This window comes from Rhinolophus hipposideros (assembly GCF_964194185.1).
Source record: "Rhinolophus hipposideros genome assembly, chromosome: 23".
NCBI classification, from domain to species: domain Eukaryota; kingdom Metazoa; phylum Chordata; class Mammalia; order Chiroptera; family Rhinolophidae; genus Rhinolophus; species Rhinolophus hipposideros.
In genome coordinates, this window is record NC_138069.1 from 15904884 (window position 1) to 15926906 (window position 22023).

Sequence of the window (22023 nt, forward strand, 5' to 3'; positions counted from 1 at the left end):
CCACCACCACCACCATCACCACCACTACCACCCCACCCCCGCCAGAGCCCAGGTCCTGCTAGAGCCAGCCCCACCCTGCTGAGGGCCTTCAAGTTATCTGCATACATGCCCTCATGCTGCAGGATGGATGTGCATGGAGCACAATAGACTGTGTGGCTCGGAATCTCAAACAGAGTCTCTACCTTCAGTGTCACCCAAAAGTGAACTGTGGCGGACTGGGCCAAGCCTTAATAAAGCGAGAGTTGATGTCTAAAATAATAATAATCCCAGAAGATAGTGGGAGTTAATATCCTTAAAATACCAAGAGAAAAATAACACAATATAGAATTCTGTACTCAACTACCATTCCAGAGAAGGAAAAATAAGCATATTTTCAGATCTACAAAGAGTAGAAGAGTTTACCACCTAAGACCCTTGATAAAAGAACAACTAAAAGATGTGTACATCAATAAGGAGAAAAATGAACCCTGGAGGAAGGCGTGGGATACAAGAAGCAACGGTAAGCAAAGAAATTGGTAAAACATTATAAATATAAATTTTTGAGTATAAATTTAAATTTTTATGCTTAAAACCAGTTATACTAAAATTCCAGACAGCAATGGCATGAAATTCCAAGGGATGTGTTAGAAGGTTAAAACGCTTTCTAGAGGCCTTGTGTTGTTCAGAAGAAGAGGATCACATACTAAATAACTTCAAATATATTTTTAGAAAAATACATCAGTAATTAGAACAAATCCAAACCTATTGAACTGAATTGTTAAAGGGCCTAGACTTTTGAATTAGATTCAAAATCAAAATCTAACAAATTCTGTTTTCAGGAGACAAAAATCTAAAGCAAAGTGACAGGGAAAGGTTAAAAAAGTGATAGAAAAATTATGTAAGGCAATATTAATGTCAGACAAAATGGAATTTTAGGCCAAAAGCATTTTTGGAGATTAAATGCTCCTCCAATTTATATACAATCATTCACAAATCAATAGCTAACGATCTGCCTCCAAATAAAATAGAAAATTATAAAATTACAGCAAAAATAGATCTACATTTGTATTAAGATATTTTTATACTTCTATGAAACTGATAGATCAAACAGATAGAATAATTGTTAAGAATAGAAAAATCACATTTGCTCTTATGAATAAATATACTATACTATATATTCTTTTCCAATACATGGAACATGTAAAAATTGGCTATGTTTTAGGCCACACAAAAGTCTTTAAAACAAACTCCTTAATCGTATGGACTACATTCTCTGATCTCCATTGCTTTAAAATTACAATTCAACAAAAACTTTTTTTTAAAAATCACATCTAGAAAATGAAGAAAAATATTTTTACATAATTCATGGGTTAAAGAGGCAATCATAGTAAAAATTATAAAGTAGAAATTATCACAAAAACTACACATCAAAACTTGGGTAAGAGGATATAGCTAACGTGGTCTGTAGAGGGAAATTTATACACACACACCATATATATATATATATATATATATATATATATATATATATATATATATATAGGCATATATATAAAATGGATGGAAATGAAGCTAATAAAAACAACAGAACTAAGAAAAATAAAGATAACAGCAAAACAGAATAGAAAAGAACATAAAAATAGGCATTAAAAAACAGGTGTGAAAAGCAAAATTAAAAGCTGATTTTAAAAAAAGAAAAAAGTAGATAAAAGAAGCCAGACTCTCTTTTTCAAAAAGGGGAAAGGCAGAGATAAGTCATAGACACTTAAATGGAGTTATCTGATACAGTAGAGATCTTTAAAATTTGCAAGGCAATCGTATAAACAATAAATTTGAATACTTAGGTGAAATGAATACTGATTTTTTTTTCTATATAAACAATCAAAATTGACTCAAGAATAGGAAACCTCTGTAGAACAATAACCATATTACAAATTGAATCAGTAGTTTAAAATCAGCCATCCAATGAAGGTAAGAGGCCTAGATGGATTTATAGATGAGTTTTACCAAATATTCAAGAAATACATAGTCCCTATACTCTAGCTGTTCCCAAGAATAGAGAAAGAAGAAATGTTAAACTGCATAATATCTAAGTTTATACCCCTAGAAAATAATTTTCTGTGTTTATGAAGAAAAATTATAATTTATATCCTAAAATTGTATTGATCTTGAACAAATATTGGCTGTACTAATAAACCCAACATTCATAAGTAAGTAGTGTACACAAATTTGATTTCTATTTTAAAAGAAGGAATTAGTGGTCAGATATTTTGGTACCAATGATATGTGTAGTGGGATATACATTATTTTAAGACATGAAATATTATAAATACATTATAAAGATGTGGCATTGTTTTACCAGCCATTTTCTCAAACATAATTATATTGTTCAAAAACCAAAGGAATGAATATATATTTATAAGGAGGAAAATAAAATGGGCAGTTTTTCATACTGTTTATTTCAGAAATTTTATTAGTATGTTGAATTTTAAAATTTGATTTGGTCATGGGGGTGCACTTCCTGATTTCTTTTGACAGCTATTGTAATATTTTAAATATACAGAACTAGCAGTTACTTTAAAAGTTTATTCTAAAACAGGACTTTCAAAATCTTTTGTCTTTGCCATTACTCATGTGATCTATATAGTTATGTTGATGGATGTCACTGCCAGGCTTAAGAGATGAGAAAGAAAGGAAAAGAGAAGTGATATGACTGGGTCTTATATTAATTTTTGCTCCAAAAGATGCTTTAGGGCTTATGTTCAAGAGATGTCATCCTGAACCGTGCTAGGGCTTATTTTCCAGTTAGGTCTTATTTTCGGGGAAACACGGTAGTGTTGCCCTCCCATGTTTTAGTAATACTGTATTATCAAATGCAGATAGTGAATGTCTTACTTTCAGTTTAGCTACTACTATTAATTTCGGGTTAAATGAACTTTTCTATCATTTACCTAGTAGAAAATTAAAATTTCAAACCTCAGTACTATGAGAGGAAAGATTTGAGAGGTCAGTTATGCTTAGGTTCCTTCATAGTAAACATTATTCAGGCACTTCATTATTTGAGATGGTAGGTTTATAATGGAGAGCAAAAATGGACATGATTGCTGTTCTCATGGAGCTTATGTTTTAGTGGAAGAGACATGTTAGTCAAATATTACATAAATTAGTATAGGATTGGAAATTCTGAAGGAGAGGTTCATGCAGCTATAAATCAATAATAGGAAGAGTGATCTAGTTAGGAAGTTCAGGGAGGTCTTCCTTGTGGAAATAACACTTGACTTAATGTGAAGGATGAAAAAGAGCAAGTGTTACAGAGAAGGGAGAACAGGTTGAGCAAAAAAGTCCCCGAGGCAGGAGAGGAAATGAGTTTCTAAAGGAGCCATTTATTTCCAGTGTGTTGTTGACTGTAATGGTAATTCAGAAATAAGGCAGATGAAAAATTGGACAAATAATTGTCTAGGTCTTCCTGAGTAAGATCTTCATGGTGTATATTTTGTTTTGTTTAAATTGCCAGAATCATAGATTTACCTACGTTTGACTGTAAGTTCAAAATCCATTCTAAAGCCAAATTATTTTGACATTATCTATAGTTATTCATTCTGCCATACCTTAGAGTTAATACAGGTTGTTGTGTAATCAATATACATAACAATTAAAAAGGCAAAGCATAAACTAATTTTTATAGGAGGTTGAAAGACTACACTATTAAGATTTTTTAAAAATCTATTAGCGAGAAATTCCTGTTACTGCAGTTCAGTGTAAGGTTTCCCGTGAGTTGACAATCTACTCTTCTCATTGTTGGTCTCCCTGAGTTGTAGATCAGATATAGTTGTGTAAGTAGACTAAATTCTATCCTATTGGCAGAACACACTGTTTTTAAGTTGACCATGTGGTAGCTGAAAGATTCTCAGTTAATTAGAAGAACTGAGCTGAAATAAAGCCTGACTTAATCAATTCTTTATCAAGTTTTTCTTAGTAACAAAAGATGACCAAAAACAGAAATTACTGTTGCACACAGTGAAGGAGGGGATAGGTGAGAGGACTTTTCACAGAAACGATGTTATCAGCTACGTTTTAATACTTAGATGAATGTAATAAGAGTTCACAGTTCTCCCAACGGACAGTACTACTTACCATACAAGTCAGCTCCTTTCAGTGGATTTGATATTAGGATGGTTGGAAGCTGTTTTATCATTCATTACTCTTGCTTGCAAACTTCCTAGAAAGAATAACAATCTTTCTGCCTTTATGAAACTGTTCTTTTGCCTTTTATATTCAGATATTTAATTTCTACTCTAAAATATACCTGCTCATTGGTACATTTTTCGTTTTCCTTTGCCCTTTACTCCTGAAATACCTTAGTGTTTATCTTCAGCAATTAGTTTCTATCCTATGATCGAGTTCTTATTGGCTTCTAATATAAATTCAAGTTCTTCCTAATCACCTCACAAGACTTAAGACTCCTTTTTCAGAAAGATGAATAGCTAGGAAAGCATCTTTTTTATTTTAGGATTAGGAAAATGCAGCAATTTCCTCTTTGAGCATAAGTATTAACTTTAAGTACTGTTTGCTATGTAAAACTGAACTTGACCTTAAATGGTTACACCAACTAGTGTGGACTGAAATTAATCCTATATTTTGGTGGAATTGAGAGATAGACTACACTGAGTAAGTATTAAATCATTATATCTTATGTCATTGGTACTAAGTATTTAAAACAGATGCTTAATGAGTTGGCACTAATGGATTACTTTTTGTTTCTTTAATAGGAACATGAATCTGAAGGTGGAAGAACACCTTTGATGAAAGCTGCAAGAGCCGGTCATCTGTGTACTGTGCAGTTTCTCATTAGCAAAGGTAAAGAAAGTACAAATGATCATTTCTAAGAGGCTATAATTTCTGGAAAAAATTCCTAAACTATTGCAATTTATGTTAAAGCTACCTTACCTGTAGTATAAGTAAGGTATGCTAGTCTTTTGTTGCTATATTTCATTTAGTAATCAGAGTTCTTGAAGTACTTACTGGGATCTTTCTTTATGAGTTTGAAGTTTGAAGTTTTTATCAATCAAACAGCAGGTAGTTCCCAAAAGTTGGAAAAGTGAAATGTAATACAATGTCCAGTTATATTTAGTAGATAGAGTATTGTTTAGCATTTAATGAAGCAGTTCTGCTGGGGGCAGGTGGATGGGAGAAAGTCTGCTACTATTGTTTATGGTTCAGTTGAATTAATCAATTTTAAAAAAGTTATTAGTATATTTATTTATTAGATTATATTTAGGCAAAAAAGTTCAAACGATGGATGAAGAGGTAGTTCAATACTGTTTACTATAGAAAAGAGAAATGCCACTGAACCCATGTTAGGTTGAATCATGTAAAGTCATTTTATAGGTCAAAAATGGTAATATCAGCAATTTCATTTGGTTCAGCCTGATTCTGTATTATAGTGATAGAGGTACTCTGGCATCTGATGGAAAGTCCTAGGATTGGATGGTAAAATGCAAAGAGGGTTTACTCAGGTGATGTGCTATTAAAATAAACATTTTATATCTCTATTCCAATAAAATTTGACATTTTTTGCCATTAAGAATGCAGTGTAATGTTTTATCAGTTTAAATACACTTGTTTTCTTCTTTAATTGGATAAAACTAGATTTTCTTCACATCACATTTTTGCTACCAAGTAAGGCATATCTTTATATAATGTTATAACATAGTCTGTAAAAAACTATTTACCTCAACCACACAGAAGTAATAAACAAATGGATGACCTTTGGAGTTTTTTCTGCTCCTTGACTAAAGATGTTACCTAATCATACCCAACAACGACCCTGCTAAGCATATAATCAGGCTTGTTAGGAGTAGGAATATTTGAATATAACCTTTCTAGGCTGTAGTGACTATGCTAACCAGTCCTATCATTTACATTTATTATTAAGAACTTTAAAAATAATCTCATGTTGCTAATGTAAGGCTGTTCATTGGTGTGCCTTGCCTTTCCCCAAAGGTGCTTTTATGAAAGTTAGGCTTAGGCTCAGCTGGATATTTATGAAAATTAAATAAATTAATAATAGTAGTTTCAACCATAAGTTTATTTTTCTCTTCATAAAGTAATTTGGAATTAAGGAAGTAGGAAGAATGAATATTGGTATAATCTTAACTATTTAGTTGAGACCTTTTGGGGTTATAAAAGGTAGTTGAACTAAAAACCAATTCTTTTTCCATGGTGAAAAACAACTTATTAAAAAGAAGCTAAGAAAAGATTTTGCATTTAGATTTTCTCAAGTCATATTGTATATAGCTATTGAACAACTTGCTTGATAGCTCTTCAGATAACATATTTGGATAATCTTATGTCTTCTCTTCATATTCAAATCCCTCTGACTTTTAAAATACACAATATGAAGAATTATATTTCTCCTAAATATGATTTAAAAAATTATGTTTTCTCTACTTTGAGACCTGGCTATATTGCCACTTTCTAGAAGTGAATCAAAAATGTCTTTGAAACGTTTTGAGTTTCATACAACAGTATTATTTGATGATTATGTTAACCTATATATATTTATTAATCTTAGTCTTCTAGATTTTCCATTTTAAAAGTGATATTGAATGAACGATCTGTAACTCTGTGCAACAATGTGGATGAATCTCACAAATATTATATTGAGTGAAAGAAGCCAGACATATACAAAAGAGTACACTGTATGATTTCATTCATATAAAATTCATAAAACCAGTTTGGAAGTCAGGATAGTAGTTACCATTGGAGGGGTGGGTACTGACTGAAAGGGGACACAAGGTGGGACTTCTGGTATGTGGATAATGGTTCTATTTCTTGATCTGGGTGCTGGTGACACAGGTGTGCTTACTTTGTGAAAAATTTTCAGACTGTACACATGATTTATTCTCCTTTTTTGTATCTGTGTTGTAGTTCAAAAAATCTTTAAAATGATAATTGTCTGTGAACTGGCTTGATTCCAACTTTTGCTAAGATTGCTGTTTATTTCTCTTTGAAGGTGCTAATGTGAACAGAGCTACAGCCAATAATGATCATACAGTGGTGTCACTGGCATGTGCAGGAGGTCACCTGGCAGTTGTTGAGCTACTCTTGGCTCATGGGGCTGACCCTACTCACAGACTCAAGGTATCCTACTTAAAAATAACTGAATTAATATATACATTACTATTAAAATATATAAAAATATGTATGTTTGATCACTTAGTGAATAATATTCATTACTATTTAAATGAGTTTTGATTTTATGTGGCACAGATATAAGAAACTAAATGTGTATCATAATCATATTAGAAGAAGAAATTTACAAATAATTAATTATGGTGTGAATTTTTCTCAGGATGGCTCAACAATGCTCATTGAAGCTGCAAAAGGTGGCCATACTAATGTTGTTTCTTACCTATTGGATTATCCAAACAACGTTCTGTCAGTTCCTACCACAGATGTGTCTCAGCTCACTCCACCTTCTCAAGATCAATCTCAGGTAAAGTAAAACAGAGCTTATTTGTAAATATAAATGTTCTTACTAATTGGGGGTTTTGTTTAAAATTTGTTTTAAGCAAAATTGGTTTGTTTCTGTTTTCTATTACATTTTGAGATAAACATGATCCTAAATTCTTTAAGATTTATTTTCTTCAAAAGTGCATGGAAAGTTTTTCATCTTATTTATTATTAAAAATAGTGTTTTTTAAAAAAACAATCCTGAATATAAAAATAAATGTTCCAACTTGTTGTCTTACTACAGCTAGGTCTTTAGGGTTGTTTGTTTTCTAATGAATATATTAAGCATAATCTTAAACCAAAAGAAATCTTTTCCCTTAGTATCTCCCAATACAGTTTTATATATTGTAGAGATAGCTACTTTGTCAACCAGGAAAGTATAGTTAACCAGGATACATGCACCAAAAATTCATTAATTTTTAAACCTACCTAAAAATATACAGAGTATACTAAGTATACAAAGTTCAGTGGAATCTTAAGTTCTTTTCTACAAAGTTATTCTGAGAACTGCTAAAATACACTAAATTCAGGAAATACGTTGGATTTTTTTTCTTTTGACCCATGTGGAATTTGAATGAGGGTAAATCAGCCAGTAAATATGTGATTTGTACTCCTAGCTATAGTTGGAACCTGAAAGGCTTTCTTCTTATAAGAGTGATATTAATTGCATTTAGCTTAAATCATTCACTATTTGTAGATTGCCTGATTTGTCCAGTCAGTATTCTCAGAGATTATCTGATTTTTAAGAAACAAAAATATGAATTTAGTGGTATAAAGAAAATCTTAAATAGGATCTCTGTTTCATTTATAGGCCTTTGTTCTTTCTTTGGTCTGAGATTATTTTTTTTCTGAATTGACTTGTTAGGTTCCACGTGTACCAGTGCATACACTCGCCATGGTTGTACCTCCCCAAGAACCTGACAGAATTTCACAGGAGAATTCCCCTGCCCTATTAGGAGTACAAAAAGGTTAGTTATTGAATTATTTTCCTTAAAATGGGTATTTTATCATCTAATTAATGAATTCATAAAAGTGTAGCCATGATTAATTGAGGTAGGTAATTCTGAAAATGCTAATAATCTTACAGACTATGTAAAATAGAAAAGACATAAGTACTAGGAAAAATAACTTCTTATTTTCCTGCTAACATACTGCTAGGTGTAGTGCTAGGTGTAGTTTTTATCTGGCACAGATGAAAATACTTAAGCTAACCAAATTCTTGGTTATATTAAAGTAGCAAAAATTTATCAGACATTCATTTCCCATTTAACAATCCTTTAGCTAAACAACGGTATGATATGAGGAATGAAAATGTGTTGTCTAGTTAAGTCTTTGTAGCATTGATTCAATTCAGTGAGTGAGAAGTTTAAAAATTACATTTAGTTTCTTTCATGTAATGCAGAATATAGTGGGTTGACATCTGTCAATATGTGAACCTGGACAGATAACTATCAAAAAGTATATAAAAAATATCCAAGTGAATATTAAGGATATACACAATTTAAAGGAGTTTATGAGCTCTGATATTTTTCTGCTGTCTTTTCATTTGTGGATATAAAAAGTACCTTTGCTTGATAATCATGTATAGTTGTCATATATCTGAGTTCTCTGAAATAAGAAAATAGGTAATTTGTAAGGTATTAAAAACAAATTTATGAGCATATGTCATTCAGTATATGATAATCAACCAAGTCCCAGATATTTGAAATCACAATGAGATCTAGATGTCCTAGTATCTTTAATACTGTTGGTTAGGGGTAACTGTTGTAGCACCAAACAGAAGCTTCTTTAAAGTTATATCAATTTTAGTAATGTAAAGTATTGAGGCTCTTCACCAAGGATTACTTCATTTCTAAACTATTAATTTCAGAGATAAAATTTCTATAGTCTCTCTGACTTATGCCAATTCTAGAAGCTTTCTTTTGGACACCTAGCTATTCAAACTTTTCGGAAAATGAAGACTGCCATTTTTAATCTTAAAAGCACATTAAGCACGTGCTTGTTAAGAAATCTGAGCGTCATAATGGGTGCCAGCCTTTAGTAAAATATTTAAACCTAAATGCCTCTGATTTTGTTGTTTCTTGTTTGGCTAAACCCTATAGAGGACCATAGTGACTTTGCCTTGGAAAATTTAGTACTAAATAAGAAATCTTTCAAATAATTTATTACTAACACAGAGCCACAAAATAACCAAGAAATAAGCTAGGAAGGACACGAAGTATGTGCAGAAAGGAAGTTAAACATTTTAAATTTAGATTTAATATGCAAGAAAACTGAAATGTTTGGGTAGTTTTTTTTAAATTGATATGCAAATGAGTACTCATATTTTTGCTTACTGAGATATCCCTTATTTAATGTGTCTACTTATTTTCTTCACTTTGATGTTTTATTACTTACTGAACAGTATAAAAATGAACTAAACTTTTAAAAAATCTTTCATTTTTCTAAATCATTAGGGAAGGAAAAAAATTAACACGTACATCTAGACACTTGAGCACTTGCCGTTGCCAGCTGCCAAGTGGCATTGCCATCCTAATATTTATTTAGGCAGGATCAAACTGTGATAATGCATTGTATTAAAATGTAATGTGAAAATATATCATGTCCATCATGGAATATTATATCACTATGAATTAGGAAAAATCAGCTGATATAAAAGCGTACACTGAATCGACAGGAAACATAGAAAAACCTATCTTAAATTATTAAAGATACATTATTGCATTTTTCTCCTTAAAGTGGCTTCTTTTCCTTAAAACTTTTCACTATGTCTCTGAAGAAGTTCCTTTGAGTGATGAAATTGCTGTTTGACCCTTTTATTTTTTCTAAGTCTGTATATTACATCTGTGTTGCAAATGTGATTAGGGATGGAAGAAGTGTCCTTATTCTCTAAGATTTTCTTATTTTCTTCTTTTAGCAATCATCTTTTCAAGTTCTTATAACATTCACTTTTAAATAAGTCTTTTTATTATTCATATCTGCATCCTTTTAAAATATATTCATGCCCTTAAATCTTATCTAAGTGTTTTATATTTGTCTAGGCTTCATCTATCTTGACCAATATTCTCCTGATTTAGGCAACTAATGTCACTTACCTGTTGTTGGTTTTCAAGGATTCGTGATTCTAGGTGGCGTCTGACAGTCCTCAGAATCGCCTCTGTAAACAAAATGTGAAACTAAGTGACAATGATATGCTCAGTTTTCTAGCATTATTTAGATTTATTAACTATAGCTAAGAATATTGAGATGAGAAAGGATACATAAATAATACCAATGCTTTGCCTTTCCAAACTCAATTTTTAAAATAAATTTGTTGATTGAAGCCATTTGTTGTATTTAACTTATTGTAAGATTCTAAAAGTGAGGACTCATGATTATTGTTTGCAGGGTATACCATTTAGAATTAATCTGTTGCAGAGCATTTAAATGATGTCGAGATAAACAAAACCTACATCATTCGTGTGTACCTCAAGCCCTCTTGAGGAGTAATTTCTTTTCTCTGAACTCCTACAGCACTTTATTGAATCTTCCTTCTGGATCTGGTCACTCCTATCCCTTCCCCTCCCCTTTGGACTCAAGTATAAAAGGTGCTTTGATATTGTGGCTCGTCTCTTATTTTACTTATTCCCTTTTATTCCTCTTCCCATTCCCTACTTAGCAATCATTCTGATGTGTTTGATGTACAGATTGTTTTGTCCTTACAAAATGTTTACTACTTTATAGGTATGTTTAATTTATATAAATTGTATTGTGCTGTAATCCCGTTTTGATTTTTACTTTTTCCCCTCAACACTGTTTTTAAGATCTATTTATGTGTCTACCTCTAGATTGTTTCTGCCTGCAGCACAGTGCTTCACCCTGTATATCCTCCTTTTTTTTTTTTTACCTGTTTTTGCTCCCAGTGATGGGTGCCCAGATTGCCTCTCATTCCTCACCATCACAGACAATGCTGTGATGAAAATCCTGGTTTGCCTCCGTTGTGGATCTGTGTGAGAATTTCTCTAGGATAAACTTAGGAGCAGAATTGCCTATCACAGGAATGCATCATGTTTATCTGACAGAGTACTACAAATTGCTCTCTAGAATGACTACAGCAGTTTGCACTCCCACCAACAATGCATAAGAGTTCCTATATTATACTCCATTTCCATGCCTGCCACCCTTGGCTTTATCGTTATATTTGGACTTGTACATCTTTATCTCCTCTTTTAGACTGTAAGCTCCTAAAGGGCAGGGTTTATGTTGTTCATCTTTGTATGGTCCACTATGCCTTGATTGTAACTAGATGTTAAAAGTATTTGTTGAACAAACTAATGAATGCCAGGCTAAAAATATATAGATTATTCTGAAGGCAAAAGAAAATTAGTAAGAATTTTTATAAGAAGAGAAACATTGTGATTAAAGATGATGTTTTAAAAAAATTAATCGAGTAGTATTCTAGAGTGGTGGGGAAAAGATTGAAAACAAATATAAATGTAAAGTAAGAATTAAATTAACATGCTGCTTTATATGCCAGAGTTGTTTATCAGAATAGGTAACATGAAAAGCTCTCTTTTTTTTTTTATCAAATCATTAAAAGTGTACAGAAAACAATATGTGAACAGTGAATGAAATTGAGTGTTCTTATGAAAATTTTACTAGTCATATTCTCTATTTCAGTTGATTTCCATTATATAAGCAGGCTTACATGGATTTACATATGCCCCAATTTAATAATGTCCTTTGACATATAACTGTTTATAGGAAAAGGCAGAAGGTTGAATTAGTCTCTTTGCATGTAACATAAATGCTCTCTCTTTGGACATTCTCGGTTAACCTTATTGTGTTAAAGATGTATAGCATATCCTGTTACTTTGGGAAATTTTGAGACAGGTATTTAGACATAAAGAAAAAAAATGAGTCAATTTGAGGCCAGTGGCTTTCATATTTGACTATGACCACAATAAGAAATATTTTATATTGCAACCCAGGATACAATATACATCTACTTATCCAAACACAAATTCCAATAGATAATATATACTCTACTACATTTGAGAAATTGTAGTAGAGTATATATTGTTACTTTGGTAAATTTTGAGACAGATATTTAGACATAAAGAAAAAAATGAATCAATTTGAGGCCAGTGGCTTTCATATTTGACTGTGACCACAATAGGAAATACTTTATATTGCTATCCAGGACACAATATACATCTACTTATTCAAACACAAGTTCCATTAGATAAATATATACTCTACTACATTTGATGTACTGTTTTTTCCATTTTACTTCATCAACAATTTTTTCTATTTTTGTTTAAGAGTCAGTTGGGAATGCTGTTTAAAAATCAGTCTAGTAGTGTGGTGATGTAAGAAAGCAAAGGAATTGCAGAACAAGGTTTAACTTTGATTAGACAAAACAAAGTAAGGAAATACGAAACCAAATGTGGATCCATCCCTACGTCATGTGTTTTGTCCTTTGGCCATTATTTTTCTATTACACAGTATACTAATTATTTTAGACACAAAGATGATTGACATAATTAACTCATTTCCATAGTAAACTAAATATTTGGCAAGTATATGTCTACCTCATTCCCTCACTGCCCATAAAAAAAATATAAAGGCCACGTTCTAAGCTGTCTCTATATCATGGTTTCCTATTACAAACTTTTTCTACTTTTATTAATGGAGGAAAAGTGAGAATTCAAGAAGTAGGATAAAAACCAAACCAAAGAGATGAGATGAGACTTTACCTACATTCCTAGATAGTACTTTATAATGTCACCAATGAATAGAATTATTTATTTATATCTAATAATGGGAGGTATTGGAAGGAGTTCGAACTCTTATTTTCTGGTGTCTTGTACTACTACATTCCTACCTACTGAAAATTGTGTTGCTAAAAGGATACTTGTTACATTCTCTACTTATCCCCAAAATGGAAGGTGTTGCTTCAGCTTCTAGGAATGAGTAGGTGACATGATTTAATTTCACCAACCTGGCTTATTCTGGATGTTCCTAGTTTGTATTAGTGCTTTGGTGGATATTTAGGCAATCCCATTAACTCCATGGTTACAGATACTCAACCATTGGCTTTTTGGGGAAGAACTGCTTTTTGTGCATTACTTTCACCATCCTTTGTTTTTACTGCTACATGTGTTCTGGGCTTATAGTCTTTTATTCAGTTCAATAAGTTACTTTTAGTAATTTTGTGCTTTAAGCTTCTTGCATCTTATTTGTTAACAAGAAAGGGCCATTCCTATCTATTACTGTCCTCAAAATTCTAGTCTTATTTTTGATCATCTTATTATTTATAAGATTTTAAATTTGTGACCATCCAATTTGGTCATATATATATATATAGTCTGGTTAGTGTTGAACTCTTACATGGATTTCTTTATTCTTAAATACAAATTACATACCAACTATATAAGGATGTTTCAAAATTAATAAATGTTTAAAGGAGCTTTATCACACAACTGAAATTTTCCTTGCTGGGCTAGCAGATTCATATTTTGCTATTCATGCCAGTTAACTTCCCTCTTCTTAGTTGTTGTCATTAGGTACTTTGAACAAATAAATCGTAGGACCATGGATTCCTATATGATCTTATGGAAATAGGTATAAAATTATCTCTCAAAGCTAAAGGTTTTTGCTCTGAAAGAATCAAGTCTTTCTCCACCACTTCGCTGAGATACAAATATAAAATTGAATATAGACACTACATGTTGCTGAAGTTTGCTTTTAAAGAATAGTTCAGTCTCTTAAAGTGATCACAGTGTTTTTGGAACTGTGGTCTTCTGACCTTGTTAAAGACAGTGTCTAGCAGAAAAAAAATATTAGACTTTTCCAATAATAACATGTTACAGGTGTTTGAGCTACCTGCAGTTTTAAGATCTCCTAGCAAACAACAATGGAATCTCTGAAGTTTTCTCTCTAGTGGTATTGTCAGCCTCTGGCAATTCAAAGCATTTTAACATCTAAGGGGTGACTTTTTTCCTTTGGACTTGAGAATTATTTTAAATGAATTGGAAGGTCTTATTTTTAAAATTCTTAAGTTATCTATGTTATTCATATATGTTGACTGCAATCCAAAAGAGTAGAGACAGCTATTTTTTTTACCCAGTTCTTTTTTCAAAGCAGCTTCATTGTTTAGTTTACATACCATGAAATTCACTCATTTTAAGTGTACAATGCAATGAGTATTAATAAGTTTACAGAGTTGTGCAACCATCACCACCATCTAGTTTTAGAACATTTCCATCACTCCAAAAAGATCTCTCATGCCTGTTTATGATCAATCCTCATTCTCACCACTATAACCCCAGGCAACCACTACTTTCCTTTCTATCTCTATAGATTTGCCCTTTCTCTATAAATTTGACACAAATGAAATTGCACAGTATGTGGTCTTTTGTGTCTTCTTTCACTTAGCATAATGTTTTCAAGGTTCATTTGTGTTGCAGGATAGTTTATTCCTTTTTATTGCTGAATAGTTCCAGTTCTTCCTAAACAAGTGTAAACCTTGAATTTATCTCAAAGTAGTTATTTTATATTTCCTCCATTTTTATGTCCAGATGTTAGGATTGTTAACATTGATCATTATGTTTTCATGAGGAGAGTAACTTAAGTGTGATTCAAAAACCTTAAAATAATACATATTTGCTTCATTTTTAACGTACGTCATCAATATGAGTAATCCCATGTGGGGAATCTGATTTTCTCCTAAGTAAAATTCCTTTTTTTATTTCTTTAATAGACTTTTACATGAAGAAGTTATTTAAACTCAAAATAATTGTCCTTTGTGATATAAGTTTAATATAGTGTTCAGGTACAGAAGTGTTCAAGACTTATCTAATGGATAATTTTAGAAGGATATGTCTTGAAAAAATGATTTCACATTATATTTTGATATACTAAGAGAAACATTTTGGCAACTTGAAAAAGACTTTGATCTACAAGTTATAGTTTCTTGTAGTAACCTTTACTTACAGTTAATGTTGTGGAAAGAACAGTTGGGCAGTAAGCTAACATTGATAGTATTCTAACACTATTTTGATACTACTTTAGATTTGATGTTCTTTAAAAAGTCCCATCAAATAAGCAGAATTTTGATATTTTTTTCTCTTTGATTTTCTTTTCTCTCTGCCCCTGTCTTAATTTCCAAAATCTTCCTATCCTAAAGATTACATTTTTTTAACTAAAAAATTCACATTTTTTTGAATTGGCAACATCTTCCCAGTTTGTGCTGTGTGAAATAGATGAGTATTGTCTTTACCTATCACTGTGTGAATCTTTGAACGTTCATTCTACAGCATTAGTTATAAGGGTTTGGGGAGGGAGGTCCGTGTGTGTGGGAGGGGGAGCTGATTTTTTTTTTTTTTTTAGCATGGCACTTTTTCAAACATTTTTCATGTGCTTAGGTACATCCAAGCAGAAGTCCAGTTCCCTGCAGGTAGCAGATCAGGACGTACTGCCACCTTTTCACCCATACCAGCCTTTGGAGTGCATAGTAGAGGAGACTGAAGGCAAGCTGAATGAACTGGGACAAAGAATTAGTGCTATTGAAAAAGCACAGCTTAAGTCATTGGAGTTAATTCAAGGTGAACCTCTGAACAAAGATAAGATAGAAGAACTTAAAAAGAACAGAGAAGAGCAAGTCCAGAAGAAGAAGAAAATACTGAAAGAGCTGCAGAAAGTGGAAAGGCAGTTGCAGATGAAAACACAGCAGCAATTTACCAAAGAATACTTGGAAACCAAAGGTCAGAAAGACACAGTATCTCTACACCAGCAGTGCTCTCATAGAGGAGTCTTCCCAGAAGGGGAAGGAGATGGTAGTCTCCTAGAGGATCACTTTTCAGAGTTACCTCAGGTTGACACAATCTTATTTAAAGATAATGATGTTGATGATGAGCAACAGTCTCCACCATCGGCAGAACAAATTGATTTTGTCCCAGTCCAGCCTTTATCATCTCCACAGTGTAACTTTTCCAGTGACTTAGGTTCTAATGGGACAAATTCTCTTGAACTTCAGAAAGTATCAGGTAATCATCAGATTATAGGACAGCCTCAGATTGCTATTACTGGACATGATCAGGGGCTGTTAGTTCAAGAACCAGATGGACTAATGGTTGCAACTCCAGCCCAGACGCTTACCGACACTCTTGATGACCTGATAGCAGGTGGGTTAAGAAATATATCTGTAATAATTTCTCTTTAATCTGTGTGCTCAACTTCTTTACAAAACACCAACTTTGTATTTTACCATCGTAAAATTACGTATTTCTTGAGGTGTTTTGGAAGTGAATTTAATTAAACTCAATAGCTCTAACACACAAAAGTGTGTTTTTCCCTCTTCTTTTTTGTTATTTGCAAAGGCAAAGAAATAAAATTGCCTTGATCTTTTATTTTAGACATTTGGTATCAAAACCACCCTGTGTTTTGCCTTTGGTAGGAGACCTCAAAGTAGAATTTCTTTGTAGGCTTTAGAGATATTCACATAAGATTATACATTAAATTTTCCTGCTAGTGTTTTGATGTTTGGAAATCAGAATTCTAAATCACATTGTTTTTTCTTTATTTATAGTTTTATTAGATCAATGTAAATATTTCTAATTAAAGGGATGTCCAGAGAAAACTATAAGCATTCCATGTTGATACAGTATTTGTGGTTAGAAGATTTAAAGTATACAGAACTTATTGTGAACTTGATGATGATTTAGAGATTGGGATTTTTATGTTAACTGTCTTGATGAAAGCATACAGACAAACACACACCCTCCCTCCCCCTCCACCCCCCACAAACACACAAGAAAAAAAGAAAAGAAAGGCCTGGTAACCTTAAAGTATATGTTTCTGTTTATTTTTTTGTGGAAAATTACAACTAGATATGAAATGAGGTGCACAAGTTTACTTTCCCTTTCATTGTCCTTGCAGCAGTGGGAAAACAGTGCAATTAATCATTTACCTTCCTAAAGATGGCTGGTGAATGTATCACCTCCATGAGAACCCAGTTCAGAAATGCAGCCAGAATGGCTGTTGACAGTGGATGAAGACCGAGAACTAAGATGTAGCTGGAGTGATATTCAAAGGCAGGCCAGTCCTCTGTCTCTTGATTGAAACATTTTTTTCCTTACTGTTGTCTGTTTCCTCTTGTCATATTCTCCTCCCCTCCTCCCATCCCAATTATGCTATCCCAGTTTCCTTTCTTTTGTGAGCCTTTAGTCTTCCTAATCTTTACTGAATCTTTAAAATGTGGAATGAGATTACTTGAATCAGGAATTTTATTGGGCATGTGTATGACTTCCATTGGTTATAGAATTGTAATACTGCCTATGAGGCTCCTCTGATATGTAATAGTTATCACTGTGCAGAGGAGGGATATCTTAGTTTCTGTAAAGAAAATTAAAATGCTGGGAAATGTTTTAAGGAGTTAGATTCTTTATTCTTTAATTTGGATTTTTGTATCTTCAGCCCACAGCCACTTAACTCAAATTAACTTTGTGTCATTAACTTTGAGAGTTGCTATAAATTATGAATAAGCGTTTATAGTTCATTTATAGTTCTAGTTTCTAATCTGAGTAAAAGCAGATATTAGAGTGTGAAATATGACTATGAATAATAATGAAACTTGTGACCTAAGAGTAACATTTTTAAGACTCATGGTTCTACAAATAGCATTATAATGTTCCTAATTAAATACTCAGTTTGCAGCTATGAAACCCATATTATTGATCAGTCTAGTTTCGTTCTAACTTAGGACATGTTTTTTGTTTGTTTGTTTGTTTGTTTTAAAGAATGTCAAAAAACAATTTTGAAGGTAACTTGTAGATAGGAACTTTATGATAGTATTAACAGATGGTTGGATGGTTCTTGTAGGGGAGGTCAAATTTTATTTCACTGAAATATTTGTTAAATTGAAATGGTGTTTTACGAAGTTCACCTGAAACTTCAAAAAGCTGATTTAGAAAACATCTTTTAATTATATATAATGTTAATATAAGCTAATAATATTTAATTTTTGTTAGACATTAATGTCTAGTGATAGATGGCCTACCATATTGTACAATGTTCTTTTATTCATAAGCTTTAACTTGTAAGTCAGCCAATAAATACAAAAATTATCTTCATATAAAAAATTTCCATTTTTATGGAGGTTATCTGTTTTAAAATGTATAGCAAGAATTAGGTTTTCTTTGTTCATTATAATGAACTGTCTCCATTAGTTTAAAAAAAATTATTTCATTAATTCCAAGTTTCTCTTAATTTTTTAAATTAAAGGTGAAAGAAATTAGACAAGGATTAATTAGGCAAGTACGTAATTCTACAATTGTGTATGTTAAAATTGATAGGAGTATATAGATCAAAGATTAATTTTACGTAAATTAAATCTAGTTCTCATCCTTTGTATTTAATAAAAGAGTGAATACTGTATATCTTACAGTTTTACTTTAAAGAATATTCATTTATAATAGCAATAAATTTCACTCTTTATAGGAGTATTTTTCTTTGTTGCTATTAGATTCTCAAAACTTGTCATGATAATGAGTTGTTAGATACATAATTTACTAATTTCGTGACTCGATTAGCTGGCTGACTTAGTCTTTTAGTATATGGTTGTGTTTGTGTTGTACTTGACGTGGTCCTGACAGAATGTATGTAAACTCGTGATCAGGAGCTAAGGTCCCTTTCTTCTGAAATAAGGGTTGGGTTTTAGAGATTATCACAATAGCAAGTGAGTCTCAGTTCAAGTGTCTAGAACTGAAGTCTAGAAATTTAAAACAATTTAAAGAAATTCAAAATAGCTTTAACCATTGAGCAATTCTAGAAATATCTAATAAAAATATCATTAATATATAAAGAAAATTCACTAAAAATCAACTAATATTAATTTATTCATTTATTGAGCACTTAACCGTGTATCAAGCTCTGTGCTAAATACTTTATATACATTATCTCATGGGCTATTTATAATAATCCTATGACATGGTACTTTTCCCACCTGTTTTTCTGTTGAAAAACTGAGGCTTATGGAAATTTTGTTACTAGTAAGTGCCAAGATTCAAAGTAAGTTCAGCCAGGTTTAAGAACCTTAGATGTTAACATGCATGCATCTGATTCAACTTGAAGTTCTGAATTTATCTTAAAGATATTGTTATTTCCTTAGACTTCTAAATTCTATTAAATAAAAATTTCCGTATTTTATATTAAGATTTGATGTGCGTGTAAGGCTTAGTATAGTTTTGTGACTTTAGCACGTTGTTACTGCTGTTGGCACCTTAGTAGTCTCTCTTAAACAAATTCCAGTTCAAAAGGATTTTACTTTAAATAATCCTGTGGTAGTTCATGTAGGCGTAAGAATAAAAAGGTAATTAGGAAATCCTCTCATCTCTGAGGGAATTTACAATAAAATATCAATAATTTTATCTACTAGATATTAATATTTTACTTATACATTTTTATTTATTTATGTGAAACTAATAGAGTTACTAACGAGGATGCCAAAAAATGTATGCACATGACTTGTAGTCGTCTTTTTTTTATCGGTATATGTTGAGTATTATAATCTTAGTAGTGTTTTCCTTTCTTAAAATATAAATACTTTTTTTGGCATCTTCTATATTATATAAAACAGATGATAGTGATTTAATTTATCAAAACCTTACAACATAGTTTATGTACACCTAGTATCTGAGATTTTTATATAATAAGGTTTATTATTATCTTCCATATTGCCTACAAAACAACCTTAAATTTCATAAAGAATTAAGTAGAATATTACACTTAGTTCTTTTATCACCCCATTTTAGAATAGTGCATAAGTTTATTTTGAATTATATAGTGACTTTTGTGGTAATGATCTTAGTCATTTTCAGACAGTTTGTTCAGAGGTAGGAAACATTTTAGGATTTGTGAAAATGTCATGGTCCTGGTATAATGTTATCTTAATAAAACTTTTCTTCCACATGTACCTTTACATCTTTGCTACTTTCTAGTTTTATTTTTATAACCTTTAATGTGTAATTAATTCTATTAAAGTCACTTCTATGGAATGTTTCTGATTGTCATTGCAAGGAGGGAAAAATGTTTCTACGATAATGTTGTAGAAAATGTATAATAGTTGATGTAACAAAACATTTTTGGTAATAGAGCTGTTAAACGCACAAAAGCAGTTTTTAAAAATCAACTCCGTAAAGTCTTTTATAACACCACAATCTGGCATACCATTCTAATCACCTATTTAAAAATTTGTTAAATATCTGTTTTTCATAATAGCAAAAAGATACCATGAATAAACAAAATAATGATAGAAAAGTAGTTCTTTAGTAAGATATATGTTACTATTATGAGACAACTTTTAAAATCTTATATCATGCTGTATATCAGTCTTCAGTGTCTTGCTTTCTGGGGCTGTTTTCCAAATATGTCAGCTATTTTGAGGAAGTATAACAAAATACTACCTGCTTTTAATTCATTGAATGACCAAATATTTTAAAGCTCTTTTTCCATGTGCATGTTCTTATAGGTGAGACAAATATATATAATAATCGTTCCTATTTGTAAATGGATAGTTAAATTATGTATAGTTATGTGGTGACAGAAGCTGCAGAAATTCATATTACCAAGATAATTTTACATACATATATTATATTGGTGGGGAAGAAGGGTGGACAGCTCATATAGAAACATATTTGAACATCTTAAAATTTGCTGTTATTTAGAGAAGTCGTATACTGAACTTAGTCGTTCACACTTGTGAACAGTATCCTAGATTGAAATCCAGATCTATCAAAAATCTAGAGAAAACATTCTCCAACACTTGGAATGCTTACATTTTCCTTTAAGACCTCTGTGTTTTTTATTGACTTTTATTCTGGGTAATAGAAGTTTATTGCTATCACTGAAGCTTTGTTGTCTTTTTCTATATTATTAACGATTATATTTTTTTCTGAATTTTTTTCTTTCTTGAGTAGTGTTTATATTTTCAATACAGTGAATAATAGTACTGAAAGTCCTCTAAAATACTGGATAATTACATTTATTGAGTACTTACCATATACCAAACACTGTGTTAAATGTTTTTCATTCATTATCACATGAGCAACTTACAACATCCCTCTGACAGAGGTCCTATTTCCCCCTCTATGAAGTAAACTCCATCTCTAATGAAACATAAGAAATACGTAGAGAGATAAAGATGTAATTTCAATTAACTTCAGTTTTCAAACATACCAGATGAGATCCCAAATAAAAGTTACAATGTTTATTTTTAAAATAGTTTGATTTTCCAACATTGATTTCATTTTAGTAAATTTTCAAATTAAATAATGAATTTTAAAGATGCATGCTCTCTGCTATTTATGTGAGAAATATTCTAACTTGTTCTCCCCTTATTTTTATTTTTATTTTTTTGCATTATTTTCAGGATATTTTTATCCAATTGCCTTTTACAAATTAAGATATAAAATTCATTTATTCCTTTTTTGAAACTGTTTTCTCCCTACTGACAATGTAAAAGGCTACCATCTGTTGTATTAAATACCT

At 31.5% G+C, this 22023-nt stretch overlaps 1 protein-coding gene across 1 annotated transcript in view; it reads left to right on the top strand.

Moving 5' to 3' along the window:
- The window catches only part of LOC308491688 (ankyrin repeat and KH domain-containing protein 1-like), a 101216-nt gene that overhangs the window by 58368 nt on the left and 20825 nt on the right, over positions 1 to 22023 (top strand). Inside the window, 5 exon segments of the mRNA XM_081035642.1 lie at positions 4749 to 4836; positions 6995 to 7122; positions 7334 to 7477; positions 8360 to 8462; positions 15903 to 16661. Coding sequence (XP_080891768.1) covers positions 4749 to 4836; positions 6995 to 7122; positions 7334 to 7477; positions 8360 to 8462; positions 15903 to 16661 — 1222 coding nt within the window.